This window comes from Palaemon carinicauda, chromosome 1 (assembly GCF_036898095.1).
Source record: "Palaemon carinicauda isolate YSFRI2023 chromosome 1, ASM3689809v2, whole genome shotgun sequence".
Taxonomy (NCBI): Eukaryota; Metazoa; Arthropoda; class Malacostraca; order Decapoda; family Palaemonidae; genus Palaemon; species Palaemon carinicauda.
This window is the reverse complement of record NC_090725.1, coordinates 250,655,591-250,680,813: the sequence shown is the minus strand read 5'-3', so window position 1 is coordinate 250,680,813 and position 25,223 is coordinate 250,655,591. Positions and strand designations below refer to the sequence as shown.

The 25,223-nt window shown below is 44.5% G+C and overlaps 1 protein-coding gene across 1 annotated transcript in view; it reads right to left on the bottom strand.

The window, feature by feature from the left end:
- Polr1E (RNA polymerase I subunit E) overlaps window positions 1-25,223 on the bottom strand; it is a 151,064-nt gene that overhangs the window by 21,602 nt on the left and 104,239 nt on the right. Inside the window, exon 5 of the mRNA XM_068388998.1 lies at window positions 24,418-24,533. Within this exon, the coding sequence (XP_068245099.1) occupies window positions 24,418-24,533 (116 nt within the window). The remainder of the gene's footprint in view (window positions 1-24,417; window positions 24,534-25,223) is intronic.

The window sequence follows — 25,223 nt, the reverse complement described above, 5'->3', positions numbered from 1 at the left end:
GCCCCTCCGAACCTTGAGGCTCTGATTGACTCTGGCCGCCTCGCTGAGGACATTATTGACTAGATCCTCCGGGAATAAGTCAGGGCCCCAGATTGGGGCTTTAATGAGCTTGTTAGGCTCATGTCTGATAGTGGCCTCAGACAAGACGTGCTTACGGCAACGACGTCTGGCCGCAAGGAAGTCGTAGGCATCAGACAGCAAGGTCTGAAGCAATGACTTTGTCAGAACCTTAAAAAGGGGTTCCTCTTCGTACATTAAAGAGGTCATTTCAGCCATTGTAGCTGAGTTGATCGATCTACTCAATCGCGTACGGGCTTCAAACTCGAGACGTATCAAGGACTCCGGAAGCCTGGGTAGTCGTTCACTGAACTGTGTGGAAGCACAGTCAGCGCTTAGCTTACCCGCTGTGAACGTGGCTGGAGCGTTAGTCCAGCACTCGTGATCTCCCGGGAACAGGAGGGAAGTCTGGTTCGTTTCCCGCAGTTGTGGTAACGGCTTGTCCTCGTTAATAGCTTGATGAGCAAGGTCCATCATCTTTGTGACACATGGAGTGAGGGTTTGCTCGTCTACCACGAACATCGTGTAGGAGCTTTTATGGGGTATTAGCATAGTGTTAACACACTCCCACTCGTTCAGGGTCCGGACACAGGTGGAAAGATCCTGTTCCTTCGGGTAGATCACGGTTTCTTTGGGAACTTTATCCAACCGTACAAGTGCCTCCTCGGTTAAGCGTGTAAAACCGGGGAAGGGGAACTGGAGACCCGGCAGGTAGAATTCAAAATCTTTAATAGGCCGGGTGCCACATCCCTCGATGGTTAGCATACCATCCTTGAAGGGGGAGTGCATGGCCATTCTCCACGGGTTGCTTTTGACAAACTCCGGGAGCTTAGAGGCATCCGGGATAACATACTGTCGTTGTTGAGGCAGTCCCGAACGCATGAGGCTCTCAACGAGACTCTCCTGGTTTCGTACCCTCTCAGTGAGGGACGTCATCAGGGAACCAATTTGTTCCAACAACTGGCTCGAAAAGGCTGCCGGATCGAAGGAAGCCTCTGGGGTCTTAGTTTTCGAGCCGGTCTTCGCTCTCGACCCAAGAGAGGAAGAAGTAGCTACAGCTGAGTCTTTGGGGACTCTGGAAGACGAAGTCTTAACAGGTTTAGGGGATTTGGAAGACTTGGGAGTCTTTGTTAGGGGTCTACAAAGAGACTTAACCTTAGGGACAACAGGACGTGGCCTGACATCAGCCACGTGCTTCCCTGAGAACCCCTGAAAAGAAGAATTAGCAGAAGAGGTAGAGAAAGTTGGGCTAAGGAGAGGAATCTTAGCCCGGGACCCACCTGCCTCACCTACCTCCCTACCTAGCTCTGGCTCGTCCAGAGCCATAAGTTCAATGTCGAGGTTGATAGCCGCGACGTCCTCCAAAATCGTCTCCCCCATCACTTCGTGGTCCTCAGACAGGAGTAGAGCCTCGCCGATCTTAGTAATGATGGAGTCCGCCACGTCCTTGGGGACCGCAGCCGAGGTCTTGGCGTTAGGGTATATGAGGGCACACATTTCTTAAGACAAGACGTAGGGTTTCTTCGCCTTGACATTGCGGGCGAACCCACCGACCCAGATCTTAAGGGTCGCCAAGGCAGAAGTCTTAGCAGGCTGAGAGCTCTGAAAGAGAATAAAAACCGTTACTAATAACAAAGTAGCTTCGTCGAAGGAAGTGTAAAAAACATGTAGACTGAGATTAAATGTATTAATTCGATCAGAGATACAATGGAAATAACAAGGAAAATCCAGAGATTAAATCCGAAGTAAATATAGATAGTAACGACAGGGACACCTACCGAATCCGCGGTAAGTGTGGAGACAAGCCCGTAACAGACCACGCAGTTGTCTGGATGCCAAACAATCAGATCATCAACCTGGACAGTGCAGAGGGCATGAGATCTACAAACGTCGTGGCCGCACGCTTGCTGAAGCGCGGCCGAGCAGGCTGTCATCTGACAGCGGACCACCTATAATAATAAAGATACATAAGTATCCCATAGTAGGTTAGAATCCCAAGGGGGACCCGGGTGCTCCGGGTACTAAAAATAAACCTGTATAGAACCGGGATAAAATACTAAGAATAACATTCCGAACTGGTATAGTAAGCGGGGAGGAAAAAACTTAGCATAAGCAGTAATTAATTAAAAATGTTAAAACAAATCCGTAATTAGTTATGAGCATTCAATAAAAGTATTGTCAAAGAAGTAGATATACAGTACTATCCCGTCGGTACCGGGGAAGTATACAATAAAATTATACATTAATAATAACATGCTTTCTGTTGGCTCCGGGGAGACAACTGAGATAGACCCGGGGATCACAGCCAGCCTACCAGGGTAGGGGAGTCGAAAAGGGAGGTAGGGAGGAGTCAATGACTCCCCGCCAGCCACAAGGACCTTAACGAACAGAGACAATAAATATATATAATAAAAACTAATAAATAAAAGCTCTAACGTGATTCCCCACAACAAATAGTCTACATAATAGTAGAGACCCAAGTATGATACGGTACATAACAAAGGGAATCACGCTGAAGAATACCCAATACACAACCGAAATCTCCCCAGCCGACTGATGGCCAATCAGAGCGGCAGGGGAAAAACTCGGCTACGACAAGGCATGTAAGTGAGCGTACTTGACTATAACATCGACAGCTGTTCTCGGCTCAGACTAAGGGAAGGAGTCAGTAGGTATCCCGGGGGAGGGATGAGTAAGGAGGGGGGGGGGAGGCTGGGGAACGAGAGGACTCAACCCGTAAAGCAAAACAGCTGACTCCAAAGTCTCTGAGAGACGTGAGGTATCCCTGGAGGGGGATGAGGGTATGGGGTGCCATACACCAAAAGATGGAGGGGGAGGAGCCAGCGAGAACTAGCCAATGGTGGGGCTCGAGGCGAACATGTGGGACCGAGAGGTGGACAGGAGTATCAACCTGTCCGAACAGAACCACAAGATAAACAAAAACGGAATGATCATATACGGATAATAAAATTAATGTAAAATAACGTAACATGTAGAACTAGGTTATAAGGCATGCGCAAACTAAATTAAGGGAGTGAGAGAGGGACGCAGGGGTAATGGCAGGGAAAAGAATGAATAACAAAGCCGAGCCCTCCAGCGCGGGTAGGTACCGAGCTGGACAGGGGGGCCAACACAACTTCTAGATTGGGTATGATGCCGATCGGTAGTATAACAAAACTAGAATAAAAAACTGCCAAGCGAGAGTCCCACTCGAACTAAAAGCGTCAATTCTTAACTAGGTGGTAATGAGTAATAAAAACCTAGATAAAAAAACACCATAACATGGTAACAAAACCTTCCAGGTACTCGCCTCGAATGGTAGCAGCAAGCCAAAACCTAAGTAAAGTTCAATAGCTATGATACGTAAACAACATAATAACAGTACAGACAGTCCCCAACTAACGAACACAATAGGGACCGAGAGTCTGTTCGTAATGCGGATTGTTCGTAAGTCGTTAGTGTTAAATTTTGGTCTAGGGTAAGCGTAACCTAACTCAGATGTCTACAATTTTCAGCCGTAGAAGTCAGCAAATATCCCCATTTCATATAGAATAGGTTATTACAAATATTTTACTTTATCATATTACAGTAGTCTGTATAATACTGTAAAGTTCAGTACAGTATGTTGTTGTTAATCGTGGCGATCAATTTCTCACGAAACAAAAATGGCATTCGATTACAACAGCTGATTCATTCTCTCTCTCTCTCTCTCTCTCTCTCTCTCTCTCTCTCTCTCTCTCTCTCTCTCTCTCTCTCTCTCTCTCTCTCTCTCTCTCTCGTGTTATACAATACTTACATATAGATGAAGAAACTAAAATTAGTTTTCTTAGTGTCAATTAAATACGAAACGAAAAAATTATGCCGAGTCTACATCCATTTCAATCATAGCTAAAAATACGGCATCCGATTTCATCAGCAACCCACTATTTTTTGGGAAACATCATTTTATTTTAGAAAATTGCTACTCTTTAAATAGTTAATTGCACATTAAGAAAGCGTGTACTTTTGTTCTTAAATTTCGGGTGTTTTAAAAATCGAGTATTGTTGACTTCTTTTTGTTTTACTTTATGCCGAGTCTACATCCATTTCAATCGTTGCTAAAAATACGGCATCCGATTTCATCAGCAAACCACTATTTTTAGGGAAACATCATTTTATTCTAGAAAATTGCTACTGTACTCTTTAAATAGTTAATTGCACATTAAGAAAGCGTGTACTTTTGTTTTTAAATTTCGGGTGCGTTTTAAAAATCGAGCATTGTTGACTTCTTTTTGTTTTACTTTTGGCTGTGATCAGATCAGCTGACGTCTAGCTGCCGCTATTCAGAGCGTACGAATACACTAATAAAGTATCGTTTATACCATTTCTTAACCTATTCAAACCGTCTATACAGTTGATATCACATAAGCACCAATGTGTTATAACCTATCATTGTTTATTACATCTAAAACAACACACACACACACACACACACACACACTCTCTCTCTCTCTCTCTCTCTCTCTCTCTCTCTCTCTCTCTCTCTCTCTCTCTCTGGGCTACTTTTCACTACCTCCCATTCCTTACCTCTCTCTATCTCTCTAACATATTATATCGTTGGTGCTCCTCAAAGTTTCCTTTATATTGAAAATCAATCATGATTCAATTTTCCTTACTTTCTCCAATCTCGCACCATATGTCACATCGAACGTTATAGCGGTAACTTAATTAATCGACAACTTTAAAAATCGGCCTAGTACATTCTTCTATACATACTTTTTATTTTAGATGGTTTCATAATTGAGGGGGGTACAAGTTGACTTATAACTGAAGTTAGGAAAAGTATTTTGGATATGGAATGGACAATCATCTTTAATAACAGTTTAGAATTATCGTAAATTATCATTCTGTCATTAGCGGCAGTTTGTTATTGATGATTAAACGCGCACCCCCCCCCCCCCCCCAAAAAAAATAGTTTTCCTACTTTGCTACGTATGTAGGATTTTATATAGATACGGTAAATAATATTTGTAATAACATATTTACTAAAAGCTTTTAATATCATTATTTATCACTTTCATCATGCACGTTTAATGCCTTCGTTTGTTTATTATGATGGAAGGTTTCCGTTTTAGGCAGCGTCATAAAGAAAAACATTATATAAATGGCATTCATTTAATTTATTTGGAAGTCCTAAGAAAAATTAAGTAGAACATTGGTAATAACAAAATCAACATAAAGTCAATACAAGTCGGGAGTGGCGCTAATTTCAAAATTTAAAATTGCGATGAAATCTACGGATGTTTACGAACATGTTTGGACTTCCGTCAATTTGTGTTCGTATATCCGGATGTTCGTAACACAGATGTTCGTATCTTGGGGAGCATCTGTATAGCAAAGTGTTAATCGGTAAAAAACTCCAGCGCAACAGGTTCAAAACGAATAACAATTAGTATAGAAGACTAATTGCAAGGCGTTAAGAACGAGCGAAGGAGGTACAGTAGCAAGCCAACATGGCCACCGCGGAGCGGGGCCATCGGAACTGAAAAAACACGAAAACTCTAATAATAGTAAAAATAAGGGTAATGCTACCTCCAAAAGCTCAAAACTCATAGATCTAGTACTTAACTTGGATGAGGAATCTTGGGTATCTGACATCTTGAACTAGAACAGGAGAAAAACACCGAAAACACAAAGCCAAAACAGCACAACGAACGGTCGTGATGATGCTATGAAAAGGAGTGACGTAGTTGGCATGGGTTGAGATGGTGGTGTAGTAGCATTCAATGGTGGGTGTTGAACGGCACATCGCTGTAACGGGGATATTGAAGAGGAGATATCTAAATGGCGCGAGACCTCTGGTTGTGATTTATCACGCCCCAGTATTATACCGACACCTTATATAGGTGAGCGAGCTGGGTTCAACCCTGGCATTCCTATGCAACTTTTTTCTCTGGTAATTCATAGCAGTTATATACCTTAGAAATGATGCAAAAGGAGCATTTCACGGAGCGGCACAGGTGGAGCCCAGAAATAATTTTATCATTAAGTGTACATAATTAGCCTTGATACGTTTTTATATCTACCGTCTCCTCCCCCATCTGCCTCCACCCACTACCAGCTCAAGTCACGTCACTCCAAAGGTAAATAAAATTTAATTTTTCCTTTACAGTACAGTATATAATTTTTATTTATACCTGTAATGTTTTTTTAATTATATACATGTACTGTAGAGTACATGTACAGTATATTATATATAAGTATACTGTAGTACAGGGCTTACTATACTATTTTGTTACATACTAATTTTTAATGTTTTTACCTGGGGTTTTGCACGCATTAGCTATTCGACTGCCCGCCATACGACATTTTCACCAAACGATACCAACTCCAGAAAGGATTAATGTCGTATGGCGGGGGTCTAATGTATCTTGTACTAGACAAAAAATAATGCTCCAATATACTACCATTAAATTTATCACATTTTTTCCACTGGACTTGCATAGTTAAAAGTTGATTTCATTGTTGATATAGAATTTTTCTTCAAATAAGTTATTTATTATGAAATTAGGTCAATGATATGTAAGTTAATATGGTTAGGTTACATTTATCATTAGTCACCATACCTAGGCCTACCAATATACTTGAAAAGACAATAGATTTGATAGGTTTTGTGGTGCTTGACTCACAGACTTTGAACAGCTCTGCAGATACAGAAAAACTATTTTTGAGAACTATGGACTGCATAAATAGGGTATCACACAATTCAAACATACATAATTCAGGACTGTACTGTATATCGATGCTTGTGCTGTATGTGAGCTAAGATTGGACCTGAGAAGTCACCTGTTCCAATCCCTATCATGAAAAACAGTTGGAAGACATTGGCATCTGGGAAACTCTTGGGGAGTGGGAAGATCCCATGTCCTGGACCAGCTTCTGAGTGTAGGAAGATCTAGATTAGGGAACAGTTTTGATTTGTCAGAAGATTTATGGTTTGGTAGCACAGGGAAGGAACAGGTTATAGGTGTACCAGTTACCTGGCCCATCAAAAGTAGCAATGAAAGGAAGAAAAAGTATAAATTTTGATAATTGTGGTTTCTGATTATGTGGTTGACCAATTGGGTGGCTCCCAATTGTGTAGTTCACAGTTGTGTGGTAACCGATTGTGGATTCATGAATCTGTGATTCCAGATTCATGATCACAAGGTTACCGAATGTATGGATCCTGATCATGTCACGCAGCCGATATCGTAGGACACAATGATTGTGAAGAACAAGTGCAAGGAGAGTACACAATCAGAAGATTCCTATGAAGATAAAACACAGAGGGAAAGAGCACTGGGAAATCTCAGTGCTTGTGATTGGAAGATCATGTAGTCCCTTACAGGTGATGAGAACAATTATAGGTTCCTCTTCCACCTCTATCAACTACAGTACAGTATTAGAAATGCTGGAAGGAAGCAGATGACAGAGAGTTGTGTTACCAGAAAGTCACTGATGAAAAGATGACAAATTCGTAGATAATTTGTATTTTTCCTATCTATACAAACCTTAGCTATTTAATAGGGGTTATTACTTTCGCTGTAGCTGAAATGACGAGCCATTAAAATTTAACGAAGGTTTACTACCCCCACCGCTAGTTAGCGGGGATAGGGGAGGGTAGCTTGCTAGCCCCCCCTCACACACATCTGTGCTTGAGCTCACTTTGCTTGGAGGTAGGACTTCAAGGGGGATAGGGCTGGCGGGCAAGTTTGATTAAATAGCTAAGGTTTGTATAGTTAGGAAAAATACAAATTATCTACGAATTTGTCATTTGTTCCGTAACTGGAATACAAACCACGCTATTTAATAGGGGTGATTCACCCAATAGGAAGGGTGGACGTCCTTGCCAATCTGGCTTCTTGGCTTTGCCCGGGGGCTCGTTATTTGAGTGTGTAAGTACCCAAGAAATGAGTCCCTGCACCTCGCTAGAACCTTGCTACGCAAGGACTGCGGCCTACGCAAGCTGTGTGTGAAGGTATGAAGAAGTGTGACTCGTCCTAGGAAGTTGTCCTGAAGTTTTTTAGATGGGAACTTGTAGCCTAGGACTTTCCCAATACCACCTCGTCAGGGTATGGGGACGTAACAGTGTTAGTCTTAATACTAGGAACACAAGGAAGCATGGTTTACCTAATGTGGTTTGAGGTCAGCTATGCAGAGAACCCAGGATGGTGCTTTCCCCAAGAGAGGGTAGGATGAAGAAAAGAATAAGAGCCAGTCAAATCTTTTCATTCACGCAGACTACAACCGGGTAACAGTGCCCTCAACCTTCTGCTACTTGTCCAATAAGGAGCTTGAGGAAAATAACCAGCTGTTGTGCAGCCACCACTGGACCAATAGAGATCGTATCGAGCTCCTGTGGGTTACATCTTGCAGGAGAGAGGTTGTGAAAGTCACCTGGAGCATTCACATCCTTTCTTGTAAAACCTGCGTCACAGAGTAGCCTGCTAAGAAGGACCAGGGGCATAGTTATGCCCCTGACTCTGTGAGTCGTCATGTCGTGATGATGTTTCGGCGATCCTCCTCTAGTCTCTCTCGGAGTTGACAAGAGGAGGGACCCGGGCAGGCTGTTGCCGTTTTCTTTAGGTAAGGTCTCATACCTCACCCTGAGGTACAGTAACAGATGATCTGGATCGACCGTTACCTCGTTGAGACTTGTGTAGGATCCATCACCTCTGGAGACTGTGTCTGGTGACATACTCAGAGACGAAACTGACCCTTGCCTTTCGCCCTTCTCAATAATGGGCAATGTTGAAAGAGAGACCATGAAGTTCCTTAACTCGTAAGGTTGCTGTCCGAGTGTGTAGGAACATTGTGTTCTTAAATCAGGAGGAAATTTGTTGCCTGGTGAAGTGCAACACAAGGAGGTCCCTCTAGGGATCGGAGATTGAACCATGTTCTGAGAGGAAGGCCTCAATTCCGACTGGGGAAAGGCAAGTAGTAAGTCGTTATGAGTTAGGAAAAGTCTAGCGATGAAAGGGTGTCTCTTTCTTTCTGTATGAAGGTGAAGGATCAAGGATGAGTAATCATCTTCATCTATCAAAACTGAATAGGGGATCTTTTCCTCTTGCATATACCTGAGGATTCTGCTATTGCTGGAATCGAGGTATCGAGAGAAGAGACACTTTCCCATGATGCCCACCCCACAAGACGTGATACAGCCTGGTGGACTGATGCTGAGGAACTCCTCAGGTATCTAGACAACCTCTTTGCCAAGAGGTATTGGGTAGTCTTCAGGCGTACACTCATAGCAAAGCTATAGCTTGTGGTAGTTATCGAAGCGGGTTGTCTAATATGCGGAGAGGGTTCTCTTGGAGGCTCTATCAGGAGCTGCAAAAGGTTTGGAGACCTTTCTGTATAATGCCATAGCGGAGCTAGGAGTGTCCTTGATAGGTTGACCGATGTTCTAGCCTTGTTGAGTGCCGTTCTCCAGATAAAATAGGGACGAGACGTAAACGTCATTGTTGTACCCACCGTTGTTGCCAGAGAGCTTTGGGGTCTAGGGCTGGTCAGCAGCGGTAGCCTGAGGTTCAGGGGCATTATGAACAGACCCCCTAGTTGGAGGACCTCGTAAAGCCGGGACTTTGTCGGCTACATGGCGATCCAAAGTCCATTCGGTATACCTATCTGAGATGTTGTGCACAGATTGTCGACAAGCCTGTTCTTCCAGTCTGGAATGAAGCGGGCTGAAAGTGGTACCGAACGGGCTTTGGCCCATCTTAGTGTTTATACTATTAGATGGGAAGATTCAACAAGCCAGATCCTATTTGCTTGTCGATGTGAGTCTATATGTGGTGTGCGGTGTGTCGTCCATCACATCACTGAGTGGTCTGTTAGGAACCGATGAGGCTGTTGAAGGACCGGAAAGTTGGCCTTCATCTCTTAAGAGATCTAAGTGAAGGTACCTTCGGGCTCTGTCCAGAGGGCTGAGGTCGTAAGGTGCAGCACTATGGTCCCTCCTTTCTTCTTTTTCCAATTCCAGTCTCCTGGAATGGAAGTCGTTCTCATTCCGAGAAGGTTTTGGTGGAGATTGGTGTTTAGAATCATTCCCAGATACACCAGTCTCCTGGGAGGGAAGTAGGGAAGATTCCATAGGTTTACCCTGATCACTGGATCTTGGTAAAAAGACTTCAGAAATTCCAGTGTAAATGCAAGGTTGCCACTGAGTCTGCTAAGGTCAGTCAGTCGTCCCGAGAGAGCGGAGACGGAAGCCGATACAGGATGGGTGTAATGGAAAGACCGAAGCATAGTGCCTTGAACTGGTGTTTCTTGTTTGTCTAGACTGAATTTCCCAACATTCCTAGATGGATGGTTTGGACCTGGGAGTAAGTGTCCTTAAGGTCCAGTGTGCAAAAGAAGACCTGAGGTCTTAACCCTCGATCGAACTCCAACATGGAGTGGGCATCGACCCAAAGGGACAGCTCCTTGGTGATCCTTTTGTATGGTAGATTGTCGACGCTCGAGTCTTGACTCGTGTCGTAAAGGATTCTTCTCTGAGAGAGAAATTCTTAGAAGGAAGGTCACGCTTAGCCTTACCACGCGCCCTGATGGGATTGATGCTATTCCTTAGAATAGAATTAACCTGGCGAATGTTAATCACTAATTAACCGTTGGGCTGTGCAGTTGGAGAGTGCTCGCAAGTAGTTCCCTGTTGGCAAGCCGTTGATGACGGTTGTCGAACGTTTACCGATCACTTTAGCGTGATAGCAAACGGCCAGTAGCGAGAAGTATGTTGTATAACTTCTGATCTAGGAACTACAGGAAGCGGTTGACTAGTAAGTTCGAGTCACGACTGCTGGCAAATAACAGATGCCATGAATTGGTGGTCTGTGCACCGATGGTGAAATCGAGAACAACCAGCTGATTATGATCCCCCCTGTTTGGTCAGAGATGAGCAAGCTGAAGATGGGCTGGTCAGAGATCAGCGAGCTAAGTTCAATGATTGAGGAAGGATGAGCTGCCGATCAGTGATCTAGTGATCAGCAAGCTGATGACTGGTTATTGACTAGCAATCGATGATTGGAAATGCTAGCAATTGGAGATCGTTAGTCATTGGAGGGACTAGAGGTCACAGATCAGCACTGAGCTAGCAATTGGCGATCCGGTGATCGGCATCCTAGCGATCAGTAAACTGTGAAGTAGCCATCAGTAAACAGTGATCTAGAGATCAGTCTGTTGATGCTTTCCTGTTTGCTGCCGCTGGTCTGTCAAGGAAAAAAGAAACTTAAGAAGAGACAGGGACCAAGGATTCCCCGATTCGATTCCCTTGTAGGATAGAATCTTCGGGATCTTGAATCCTCTGCGGAGCCTTATTCCTCTTTTCCCAGTGGCAATGTTTATGTGCTTGCGGGGAGGAATGGGGCAATGGTGACCTGTCCAAAAAGTTTCACAACTTTTTGCTGACAATTGTGCGAGTGTAGGTGAGTCTGGAGTGATGGCACACAGGATGGTGCTGGTGCTTAATATTTGCGTGGAGAGCAGGTAAGCGCTGGTTCTTAGACACGAGCTGGTGCACTGGATCTGCGAGCCTGGACTCTTTGGCAAGAGCTGGCGTATGAATCCGGGGACCGTAACTGCGCAGGAGGGTGCAGGAAAGAGAGGAAGATTGCTGGCGCACCGTAAGGCACTGTGTAGTTTGTGCATTCTCCCTAGAATGCACCGAAGCGTGTGATTGGTTGCGCAAGAGTGGGAGCATTGGCGCGTGCGTGAGAGTACTACATGGAGAGTGTTGGCGCGTGCGTGCAGAAGACCGTCGGCACCCGCACGGAAGGCTGTGTGCTTGCACTCAAGATTATTGGAGCGCGCACACGTGAAGGCCGTCGGAGCGCGCCCGCGCGTAAGGCCGTCGGTGCGCTTGCACGGTAGACAATTGGCGCACGTGCAGGATACCATCGGCGCCCGCGCGCAGAAGAAAGTCTGCACGCACACACGCAATACTGTTGGTGTGCGTGCGGGAGACCCCAGGTGCTCGCGCGGGGGAGAAAGTCGGCAGTGCGCGCGTGCCAGACTGTGAAGCGCGCGCCGGAGCATTGGCACTTGTGCGCTTGTTGGCGCTAGCGAGCGTGGAAAATCATCGACGCGCGCGCGGGAGCCCATCGGCACCCGTGCGCGGAAGATCGTCGGCCCGTACTCGCGTACCAGAATGTTGGCACGCACGCGCAGAAGAATATCGGCGCACACGTGGAAGACTAATGGCGTTTGCGCGCGTGGGAAAGATCGTTGGCGTTTGCGCGCGTAAGAAGATCGTCGGCGCACGCGCGCGGGAAACCATCGGTACCCACGCGCGGAAGATCGTCGGCACTTGCGCGCGTAAGAAGATCGTCGGCGCTTGCGCACGTAAGAAGATCGTTGGTGCTTGCGTGCGTAAGATCAGCGAGAGCGCGCGCGCTTCACGCGATAGTAGATTGAAGGGTCAGCTGGTGGGACAATCAGGAACTGGGATGTGCCCTTTAAAAAAGGGTGGGCATCCCCCGATGAGGACCATAAGCAGGTCTGCTTTAGAGTCCACGACCAAAGTCCTTCGTTGCCACGCAAGGTTGAGCTGGTAGATCGGTAGGTCATCTGGCAGGACGATCAGGAACTGGGATGTGCCCTTTGGAAGGGCCAGCATCCACCGATGGGACCGTAAAAGGTCCGTGTTAGAGTCCAGGACCGAAGTCCAAAGGACCATGTTGCAGCACAAGGTTAAGGTCACTGGAAGGTCTGCTTGATCCTCCGAGGAGGAGTCTCTATGAGAGGCCTCTCCCGCGAACGAGAGAGGTGACTACTTCGTAGAAGAGACTTGAAGACACTCGTGATGACGCCCTTTAGGGCCGTTGGATCAACAAGCTGACCCTATCAGTAGCGATCCTCCGAAGAGGAGTCTCTATGAGTGGCCTCTCTCGCGAACGAGAGAGGTGAACACTTCGTAGAAGAGACTTGCCAAGACTGTGCTCCACCCCTGGCCGAAGGGCAGCAACAGTAGTCAAAGGCGATGAATTTATTAAGGTATCAGAAGGTCTCCCTCTGAAGGGAGAAAACCTCACACCTGGGGAGGAAACCTCCCTCGGAAGGGAAGTTGTCCAACCCCTGGAGGCGAACCTCCTTTAGCGTTCTAAGATGATCTGAAGTTCTGGCATGTTGTGACGGGAGTACTTCTAAGAGAGGGGATAATGCCCATGACGACCTCCTCTGAGGGACGGCAGCGACAGCAGGATCCCCAGGCATGAACTGGACAGCTCTGCTTCGTTGGCACTCTTTAGTCGAACGAAGAAAAACTGCATAGTTAACTGGGAAAACAAAATTAAATAATTATTTTAACAGAAATTCCCTAGGGAGGAACTCTGAAGAGGAACCCCGAGGAAATAACATAAAATAAGAATTAAGTATGCTCCCTCCTTCCCCAGAAGACATCCACGGGAGAAGGGGGGGAGAGGAGTAACTGTAATAAAAACAGAATTATAACAGAATTATAATTATCTAAATCATCTAAGAATATTCACTAAAGTTAAAAATACAATTAGATTTCACTAAAAACAATTGAGATAAACAAACGGAAAAGCAACCTAACCCGCAACGGGAAAGGAGCTTCCGTAATAGTACAGAGTTATAGTAAAGGTGAACGACCTCGAGTAGAGAGAGACCGTAGTCAATCTAAAAAAGGCCACATTCCCTTCGTTGAGAATCCAAGTTTCCCGTAGGAAAAGAAGAAAAGCGAAGATAATAGATGAATGAAGAGGGTCCAGGTGATGACGATTCCCCTGCGGCGGCCGAGTTAACGGATATCTGCCGACGGGAAGACCAATGGACCAGAGAGTGAGAGGTCGTTAACCACGAAGTGTAACTGTGCTGGCCTTGGTACTACGCAAGTGTCGTTGTCGTATATCACACACACAGCACAAACACTGAAAAGAAAACTTACTACAGTACATTTCTATACACAAATATATACATAAACATTAAGAATGTTTATATGTATATTACAAGTAAAAGAAAAAGTAAGTAAAAAGACAAAAATTAATGGCGGTCCAAAATAGGTGAGGAGAGAGAGGGGAAACAACCGTTCTCGCTCCCAGCCAAAAGTAAAGTGAGCTCAAGCACAGGTGTGTGTGTGTGGGGAGGGGGGTTAGCAAGCTACCCTCCCCTACCCACGCTAACTATTAAATACCGTGGTTTGTATTCCAGTTACGGAACAAAGGCAAGTTCCAATCATAGTGCCTGACAAGCCTGGTGAATACCTGAACTGTAACACAAAACGTATTCTCGGGGAAGGAAACATTCCTGATACATGACCTCCTAAGAACATTCCATGATCATCCCAACAAGTAGATTTGTTTCAGGTGACCAGAAAATTTGGTCCTAGAAACTAATAGTAAATTGTCCTTGAAAACCTTAATTTCACGGATAACAATCAATACAGTACAAAACTAAATAGAAGAGTAATTTTATTGATGAAAATAAAAAAGCCCATACTGTATACATAAAACAGCAAAAAATATATTTACAGTATAAAATTTCCTTCTATTGTACATATCACACGAGAAATTGGGAAAATTCGGTCTGAAAAAAATTCGGTCCCGGAACACTCAGTCCAAAAAAATATTGATCCCAGACTCTACTGAATTTCTAAACAGAAACTTGTGGTCTATTAAATTTCTTATTCCTGATCTAGATATCAAACTCACCCTCATTCAGTTAGTTCTTCATGCATGTTGCATAAAACTTTTCATAATTCTGACAATCCTTTGCATTCATATCTTCTCAGACAGTACCATCCTGCTCGTAATACTAGGTATGTAGTTAATTCTAAAAGTCATGCCTTCTCCCATCATAAGGCTCAATATGACACAGTGTTCTAAAAGTTTTATTCCAGCTATGACCTAATTGTGGAGTGACCTTCCTAAACAGGCAGTTGAATCGTTGGAACTTTCAAGTTCAAACTTGCAGCAAATTTTTTTTATGTTGAAAAGGCTGACATAAGTCTCTCTTCACAGTTTATATATGAAAGATCAATCTTAATGTTATTACTAAAAATGTTTCATATCAATTTTTCATTACTTCTCTTGTAATTTATCTATTTCCATACTTCCCCTCCTCACTGGACTACTGTCCCTGTTGGAGCCCTTGGGCATGTAACTTCATGCATTTCCAACAAGGGTTGCAGCTTAGTTAATAATAATAATAATAATAATAATAATAATAATAATAATGATTAAAATAATAATAATGATACTATATTGAACATTTTACAAGAGTTGGCACTAATAAATATAAACAGTAGATGTCACACCTATTACGAATTGCCCATTCAGTCAATTGAAACTTTTCTCAGTTTAATATTTAGTAGCAAGTTTTATAGCTCAAGTAAAATCTTGTAATTATGTAGCTTCTCAGAAACCATTATTTTCAATCGCACATTTGTTTACACTTTACAAACAATCAACAAGCCCATGAATGTGTCATGTTCTGAAATACCACTCCAAAAGGTTTAATGACAAGAATAACTAACTGCTAAAATCATCCATTAAACCACAAACCCATTTGTTAACAACCACCCCTGTATGTCTTTTTCAGAATTTATTTTGGGATTAGTCAAATAGATTTTAGAAATTGCCTGGGACCAAATTTTCTGGGAATGAATTTTTGCGACTAAATTTTCTGAGACCAAATTTTCCTAGCACTGTTTCTGGTACAGTATCTACTGTCCCTCCCACATGTATGCAAGAATAACTTGGTCGAAGGTGCATTCGTCATATACAAGGCAAAAATATACAGTACTGGGATTTTCTTCCAAAGTACTATAGATACACAGCGTACACAAGGAGAGGTCATTCAGGGGAGGTTCTCATCACTCGTGAATGATCTGAAGACTCCTTCAACTCTGGCAAATCTCTTTGGGGCAGTTGTCATCTTTTGGTAGCAGGCAAAGGCTCAGTAGCAAGATAAGAAGAAGATACAAAAATTGTTGAAGCTTTTCTCTTCCCCAAGGAGAGATAGATAAGATCATACATGAAGGGGATAAAAGTGATGCCCTTCGTCGCAGCAACGAGTGAGCTCCATTCAGTACGAGAGATGAGCACACTGTCTCTCCCGTGGGGAGAGAAAGAGTAGGGATTTCACGTATGGAACTCCTGTCTATCGGACTTCCTGGAAATCTTTAACGACATCTTCATGGCTTTCTCATAAGATGCCAAGAAGATACCAAGAAAGATGAGGTAGATAAAAGAAGAATTTGTAGTTTGTTTTCTAAGGTAGCTGTGCATGACAATGATGATGATTTTGCAGAGAAAGACCCACAACAGCAGGACAAGGTGATTGTGCCCTTAGTGCCTTTCTGCTGCTAGGAAGACATCAAAAGAAAGAAGGACGGTACCTTCCCTTCACACTTGGCCAGCAGAATACTGTTTCTTCAACGGAGCACCAGTGAAGTCTAAGGAAATCAAACTCCTTAATTCACTTTGTCTTCATCATTGTAAGGCCAGACACACGATGGATAGAAGTGAAACAGATGTCACTTGATAGGAACAAGTATGTTGGATGTTGGTAGGTAGCACAGAAAACAGTTTTATAATTACAGTTATCAGGAAACACTGCATATCCTTGACTTCTTCCATTCCTTGAATGCAACTATCTACCAAAGAATTTATTTATCCTGAGAGAAAAAGCAAATGATTAAAACAACCAGATGAAAAAGCAGAGACATATGTCAGTACTGTCCAGCAGCTGAAGATAAAGTTAGGGTTTCCCCACCTGTCGGGTGGCTGGGGCCTACCTACCACCTGATAGGCAACTACTGTAAGTTTACCTCGTTAAAAGTTTGAACAGCTGTTCCAGCTTCGCTGAAGTCCTACTACTATTACAGAATAATGGTTTATATTTGTGTAGGAATAATCACATTTTCTGAATGATTTCTTTCCTGTGCAGCCCGGTTAAAATTAATTTTCAGAAAAATTACAAATTCGGAGATAATTTGTATTTTTCCCTGACTAATACAAACCTGGAGTATCGAGTCTCCTGTTGGTCCCATCTTTAAGTAAAGGACTGTGAAGGTAATTTGTTTCTTCCACACACTCGCTTATTGTACAGTACTTGCATCATGGAAAAGTTGCGTTTAAATGCTAAGGATGTACTAATTCCCCTGACATCATGGGCCCTAGGTGGTCGAGCCAAGCCTCTTTCAATTATCTGGCGAATCCATGAGGAGACAGTGTTTTTAGTGATCCTTCTCTTTACTCTTCCTGAGCTAACAAACAGAGGTGTTAGTCGGGGCCATGTAGCTGCAGTGCGTTGAAGATAGTATCACAAACTCCTCACTGGGCATAGTAACAACTGATCTGGGTCATTGGTTACAAAATGGACACTCGCAATCTGAAAGGGCCTGAACCTAGGGTCCAGTACCCCCGTATTTTGAGTCATAGCAATGAGCTCAAGGACGAAGCTGAGTGTCAATTCCCCCCATCCCCTTGAATGGGCGATGGGCCATGAAGTTCACTGACTCTCTCTGCCGAGGCTAAAGCGAGCAGGAACGCCATCTTCAAAGTGAGGTTTCGGCCAGTTGCATGGCGTAATGGTTCATAGGGAGGTCCTACTAAGGATCTCGAGATGCGAACCATGTTCCAAGGAGGAGGCCTGATCTCTCACTGAGGGCAAGTGATCTCATAACTCCGTATGAGGTAAGAAAGCTCCAACGAAGAAAAAATATCAACTCCTTTCAGCTTAAAGGCGAGGCTTAAGGTTGAGCGATAGCCTTTCACAGCTGACACTGAAAGAAGCTTTTCCTCCCGAAGGTATAAAAGGAACTCTGCTATTACTGGTATAGTGGCATCGAGCAGAGAGACATTCTTTTCACGGCACCAACCACAGAAGACTCTCCATTTTGCCTGATAGACTAAGGCTGAGGACTTAAGCAAGTATCTGGATATCCTTTCCGTAACTCGTTGTAAAAAGCCCTTCTAAGAAAGGAGACGCTGGATAGTCTTCAGGCGTGAAGTCGAAGCGACTGCATGGGTCTGTGAAAGATGTTCGCGTGTGGTTGTTTGAGTAGATCTAGTTGTGCAGCCACCTCTCTAAGTAGATCTACTAGAAGTTGCAGGTGGTCTGGAAACCACTCTGTGTGATGCCATAGCAGAGATACAAGGGTAATAATTAGATCTTTGTATGCTCTGGCCTTGTCGAGCAGTCTTCTCATCAGACAGAATGGGGGAAAGGCGTACACATCGATGTTGTCCCACCATTGTTGAAATGCATCTTGCCATAGAGCCTGAGGGTCCGAGACAGGAGAACAGTACAGCGGGAGCTTGCTGTTCAGATATGTTGCGAACAAGTCTACAGTCGGGGAACCCCACAAAGTCAGGACTTTGTTGACTATCTGATGAATCAAAGACCATTGGGAGCTCTGCTCAGATTGTCCACGAGCACATTCCTCTTGCCTGAAATGAAGCGAGCTGTTAGCGACACCGATTGGTCTTCTGACCATCTGAGGATCTTTACTGCAAGATGACATAAGGGCTGCGAAACTGTATCACCTTGTTTGTTTATGTAAGTCACTACCATGGTATTGTTGCTCATCAACACCACAGAGTGACCTACCAGCAACTGTTGGAACTGATGAAGAGCTAGATATGATGCTCTCATCTCTAGAAGATTTATGTGCTGGTACCTTTCTGACACTGATCAAAGGCCTGAGATCATGTAATGCAGCAAGTGAGCCCCCCACCCTTCTTTTGAAGCATCTGTGAGGAGCATCAAATCTGGAGAAGGGAGGAAGAGATCCTGACCCCTTCAAAGGTTTTCGTCTGCCATCAACCAATTAAAGTCCGTCCCTGATCCTGAGTTATTGGAACTCGAGTGTCCGGTGGATCCGAGTGTTGGTACCATACGGACTTTAGCTGCTATTGCAGGGATCTCATCCTGAGGCAGCTATCTGGATCCAGACGGAGGAGAGAGGTTAGATGACCTAGCACAAACAACCAACAAGAGGCCGAAAGGACTTCTTTTCTGAGGAAGGGTGAAGCAACTTCTCTCAATCTGTGTACTCTTTCACCTGATGGGAAGATTTTCTGTTCGATGATGTCTATTATCATACCGAGGTATACCAGACTTTGAGAAGGTTGCAGTGATGACTTTTCAAGATTTATCAGGAACCTCCTGATCCTGAAAAAACTTGAGAAGCACATCTTGGTGATGAAGAAGAATTGTCTCCGAGTCTGCCAGGATTAGCCAGTCGTCCAGATATCTGAGGAGACGAATGCCGTTCCTGTGAGCCCAAGATGACACTAGGGCAAACACACTATTAAATACCAGAGGAGCTGTCACGAGACCAAAGCATAGAACCTTGAACTGGTATATTTTTTCCTCTTGTATGAACCTTAGATACTTCCTTGAAGATGGATGGATTGGGATCTGGAAGTATGTTCTTTAGATCCAATGTGCACATTAAATCCCTTGGTCGGACTGCTTGAATGACCGTGTCTGCTGTCTACATTTTGAACTGAGCCTGTTGCACAAACTTGTTCAGGGGGGAGAGATCAATGACTGGTCTCCAGCCTCCAGTTGCCTTTTTCACCAAAAATATTCAACTGTAGAAGCCCGGGGACCCGTCCGCAACCTCTTGGAGAGCGCCCTTCTGCAGCATAATCTGGACTTCGGTTCTGAGGGCAAACTCCTTTGCGGATCCCTTCGCATAGAAGCTTAGATGCACTGGATCCTGAGTCAAGAGGAGGGAGAGATTGAATGAACGGGGCGCGATACCCTAAAGCGATCACTTCGACCGTCTAGGGATCTGTCCCGTGAAACTGCCACCACTATCAGAGGTGCTGCAAGCATCCTCCCTCATGAGGTAGTTGAAGAGGAATGCCAGTCTTAGTGGGACCACCTCGGCCACTTCCCTTTCCACCCTTTTTACCTTTGAAGGACTTGTTCCCTTTCTGGGTTTTGGATTGAAAGGGCCATTTAGACACTTGTAGGTCCTCAGGACCTAGAAGTTGAAGGGTGAGAAGAAGAAGGTGCTTGCTGATTGCGAGAAGACTGGGAAGGTATACCATGGGGCCTTGATGACATGACCCTAAGGAAGAGAGAATTGTTTGACGATTTCCTCCATCGTTCAGCAGCCTTCTCTATCTCTTCTAGAATAAAGTGAGAAGAACCCTCAAGGGTGGAATTCCTCAACTAGGAGACTTCCATCTTCAGCACTTGCTTGTGAAATTTCCCAATGACGGTATCCCTTCTCTTGAGTACAGTATAGCGTTTGCCCACAAGTTGACATGGTGCGACACAAACAAAGAGTTCAGGTACCCAACAACAGGAAAACTCCAAAGTCTTCCTGGCTGACTCCTTCAAAAGATCGTGGGAGTGGACGATGAAGTCCAAGGATCCTAGTCATAGGTCAAGCAACGAAGCCGCCTGCATGATGTATTTTGCGCCTCTCTCAATTGCCAAGAGAGCCCTCAGAGAGGAGAGGGTTTGAGTCGGAAGACCCTTCGTTAGAGACTCTACTGAAGGGTCGAGGGACATGGTGGAATGAGGTTCCCCTTCAATCTCAGAGTACTTCCTTTGTACAACAAAAGGAAGTGGTAAAGACCGGGAGGAAGAACCTGCCATCAAGGAAATAGAAGTTCCGGTTATCTGAGCAATAGACTTCCTTATGGTGGCTGTCAAGTTTAGACCAGGGCAAAGCTACACTAGTTCTGGGAGGCCTCTGGGTCTCGAATATTTTGTCAAGAATCATGTCCTTACCCTCCTGGGAGGTAGTACTTGGAGTAGACAGCCTATTAATGGCACTCATACAAGAGAGGACCTGCCAAAAGGTGTGCTCCGACTCCAGGGCTCCGACCTCCAAGCTCACGTCCAGAGCCTGGGGTAGGTCAGGGTCATCAACAGTGTTGATAGAGGGACCACCCACAGGGGACCTTCACTGTACTTCAGCTATACGAGCTTCCCTTGCTGTAGCGTTCTTGGGATTTGTTTTGGTGTCTTTTGACTCCCTTCGCACAGGACATTCCTCCGCGGTCTTGGGAAGGGGAACTTGCGAGGGTTTCGAGGTACCAGAAGCCGAAGCTTAGGCAGTGGGAACTGAAGGCTCTTCCTCCAGAGGAGGTAAAGAAATCGGACGCTGGTCCGGAGGCACTACCTCAATCTCTTGAGGGTTGAAGGGATGGACAACTATCTCCCTGGGCGAGCCTATGTCCCTACTCGTCCTAGGGTGGATGATGATGGCGTGAGGTGGTGTTAGGCCTCTCATTCTTCTCTTCTGCCTCTTAGTCATGGTTTCCCTTGCCTAAACTGGAGTAAAAGGCGGGTTGGCCATGTCAGAGTCACAAGAAGGAGGGCCCTCGGCACGAGATCAAGATGAAGGTGATCTCCGTTCCTTGTCCGACATTGGTCTCTTTCTAGGGTCTAGGATAGCAAGAGATGAACTCGACAAAGACTCCAAAGGAATCCTATGGGTAGCTCTGACTGGAGCACTCAGAGCTTATGGCGCTGGAAGAGCCACACCCAGAGACTTCTGCATTGTGGAGAGGAAGGTGCTCACCCATGCAGGAAGCTCAGAACCTCTAGGTAAGCCATGGGCTTCCCTTGAAGGTCCAGGAGAACATCCCTTATGGGCAGCTCAAGATGGTCCTGCATTGACACAGGGTAATCTCTGCGACAGAGGAACACATTCCTTCAATGGGCAAGAAGGACTAATAGAAACATATGCAAACCTATTAGGAGGCTCCTTAAAAACCCTCTAGAAAGAGTATCGGCTTTCCGCTAGAGGTGGTAGAAGGAAGGTGTTGGTACTGCACTTGCTCGCGGTTCCGACACATCTGCTCATGAATTGCTCGTGGAAATTGCTGATTTGTGCGCAAAATCGCAATATTCGTGAGTTTCGCTCGACAATGTGAGCGATTTACAAGCGGAAGTGCTTGCAACAGGAGCATTAGGAGCCAGAAGGTCTAATGCATTCTTGCTGTAGCAAAGAAGTACCTACGTCCGACAAAGTTGGTATAGAGGGCCTCTGTGTAGGGGCAACGATAAGCATTGGGGAACGTGTCACATCGAGATGCATTTTCTAGCGTCGCATAGGCAAACGCTTTGCCAAAACACCCATGGCAGTAAACGGCGCTGGAGGTTTAGCAGAACGCCTGTCTGAGGGACGATCAGTCTCATGATCAGGTTCGATTCGAGGTCAATTAGGCGAAGGATGGGTTGAGGGGCTACACACTGATGGATTGCAGGAACGCCTACATCTACCTCTAGACGAGGAACATTTAGACCTTGATCGTGAGCATGCGGTTGGCGATTGTGAACCAGCTGTTAGTGAACGGGAGCCTCTAGCTCTCTTTCTAGAACGGAGTGAGCGTCGTGACTGCCTAGCTGAAGAACGTGAGCGTCGGCCTCACAAATGTGAACATCGTTCTCAGGAACAGCGTCCCCGCGAGCGTCGTCCTTGTGATCTAAATCATCGAGATAAAAAACCCAAAAGTCTGGACCTAGGACTAGACTGGGATGCTCATGATCGTGTAGAGTGCCATCGCAAGACTTCTTCTCTTGAAGAGGAACGCTGAAGGTCTCGTGAACGTGAAGCTCTAGAGCAAGAATGCCTTCCAGAAAAAGACCATTCGGATTGTGATGACCTACGATCCAGTTGATCTTCCGATCACTGCGAACGACGATCAGGGAAAGAGTGTCCCGAAGGACGAGGAGATATCGAGGCTCATCCTTTAGTGCTGCTAGTGGGAGAAGTGCTAGTCCCTCGAAGATCATCATCTGCAACCCAAAGGTTCCTGTGGGAAGAAACAGCTGCAACCCAAAGGTTCCTGTGGGAAGAAACAGAAGGTTGGAGATTATAGGAAGACGTGGTCCCAGGATGGCGAGTAGGATCGTTGTCAGCAGGAGGCCGTTGGAGGGGCGAACGCAAGCAATCGCCTCGTCCATGCATGGGAGGCCCAGGCGAGGATGACAGATGGACTTCGCACAGCTCCAAAGTATGAGATGTTCAAGGCTCTGGAGAAGGGTCCTTCCTAGCACCACGCTGAAGAAGATGCAGAAGTTCTTCCTTCGAAGGGGGTCTCAAAATACTTAAGCTTGGCCACACCTGCAACACATCTGAAAGGGAGAATGGCTCCCCGGCTGTTGAAGGTGAAGTTGCTGCTCTAGGGGAAGCAACTACCGCCCCAGTACCCTGGGGTTGCCAAGGGGTAATCGGTCTGCGCTCCTGCTCGATTGTCCCCCGGAAGGGTGCGAGCGAGAAGGAGCTCTCGAAAGTGCTTTGGGGGTGCGAGAGGAAGAAGAACATGCTTTCCTCGCCCTGAGGGAGAAAGATTGTGCTTGGCCTTTTTCTTCCTGGCCCGCCCAAATTTCTCCCATTGGGAGGCAAGCCACTCCCTACATTCTACACAGGACTAACCCTGCTCGCAGCGATGCCCTCTAAATGAAAGACACAGAGAGCACGGGTCGGTATTCAACAATGACATGAAGGTAACGCACACAGCACCCTTTCACCCTGGACAGGTCCGCATGAAGGCGATCCGAAGAAATCACGCACACCTGAAAAGAAAAAGCAATTAAAGATGTCCAATGACAGCCTTGGGAGAAGAAGATGTCCACTCTCTACCAAGCCAAAAGAAAAAGTGACGTACCTCACAGCTGTGAGAGTATAGAGGTGGCTGGGTAACCACCCGCCACCGCCAGCCTACCAACTCAAGCGGTTAGGCACGGTTGCCACCTCGCGATTTGAGTCTAATGTCTACCTTCCAGCTTCACCGAAAGATGATCTAAATAAATAACGGAAAGTTTGCTAGTATGGGAAAAATCTTGATTTATCAGCCCTCAGACAGTAGATAACTATTCTGGAAGGAAACCAGCCAATATTGTATGACGTCTGAGATTATCGCCAGGAACAATAATTATAGGATCTTATTAAGAACTCAAAGTACAATTATTTGGTCTCTACAGAACAATGAACTCCACACCTATTTGAAGTTATAAGTGATCAATCAAGGTCTCAAGCCTTCACTCTTCACAAGAAAAGCAAGATGTGTAATATAATACAAGCTATGATAACTCAGGAATCAATTGTGACACGAGCAGAATTCCTCGTTTCCTAGTATTCAGGCCAATATTCTATGATAACAACCAGCACATGATTTTCTTTGACTCATGAAATGAAGTATCTAGGCAATGCTCAGACCATAAATTTAAGCTTTTTACAAGTAATGGGTTAGAATGAGAAAGTTTATTCAATTAAAAATATTAAATATTAATTACATAACAAGTACAAACTACTCTACTAAGAACGATATATGATATAAAAAGAGCTAACTTCAATCATTTAAGTAATATAAAAAACACAAAGTTAAAAGTAATTAAGACACTTACTCTTCATCTAATTCCATTTGGTTAGTTATATAAGATCTTGCTATATCTTCGAAGTTTGCCAGGAAATAATCGGGAGCAATCCACTCTAACTTGTAGACATCTTCTGGTGTCTTTGCCTACAAGAATTAAGCTCTATTAAATATTTTTCATTCTGTACAAATATCTTTGTTTTACACCAAATCTTGACATAATAAGTACAGTACCTTGTCAAATCAAAATACAAAATTGGTAAATATCCATACAATTTTAGTAAATGAAGCCATCCCTGAGAGAGCCAAGAAATTTGGATCCATGGTAAAGTTTAACTCCTTTCTAGTCAAATAGCATATGAATTAGTTAGTATTAAGAAAACATTCTGATTTACAAAAAAAAAAAAAAAAAAAAAAAAATAGTTAAACAATTAGATATGAGAATAAAACTGTAGATACTAAATAAGATGGCATTAAGAATTAATAGTACTGTATACAGTTTAAGGTACAGCCACAAATCTTCATAAGTTTGTTAATCACCCTTTCAGTTAAAAAACATCTTTTTTTCACTTCTAGGAAGTCTAAAATCTATCAAATACCAATAAAATAATAATCCATCCTCATGAAAGTTGTAGCTAGGCTTGTACACAAACCACACCCCATGACATACATATACTACAATACTGTACATAGTAGTATTAAATGACTACACGCATTTTTAAATACTGTAAATTAAAATTTTATTTTATGTCATATGTTCCAAGCCACTTGCTATTCCAGAATTCTGCAAATTATACGTGACATAAACTCTAAGAACTTTTTTCTCTGGCAAATATC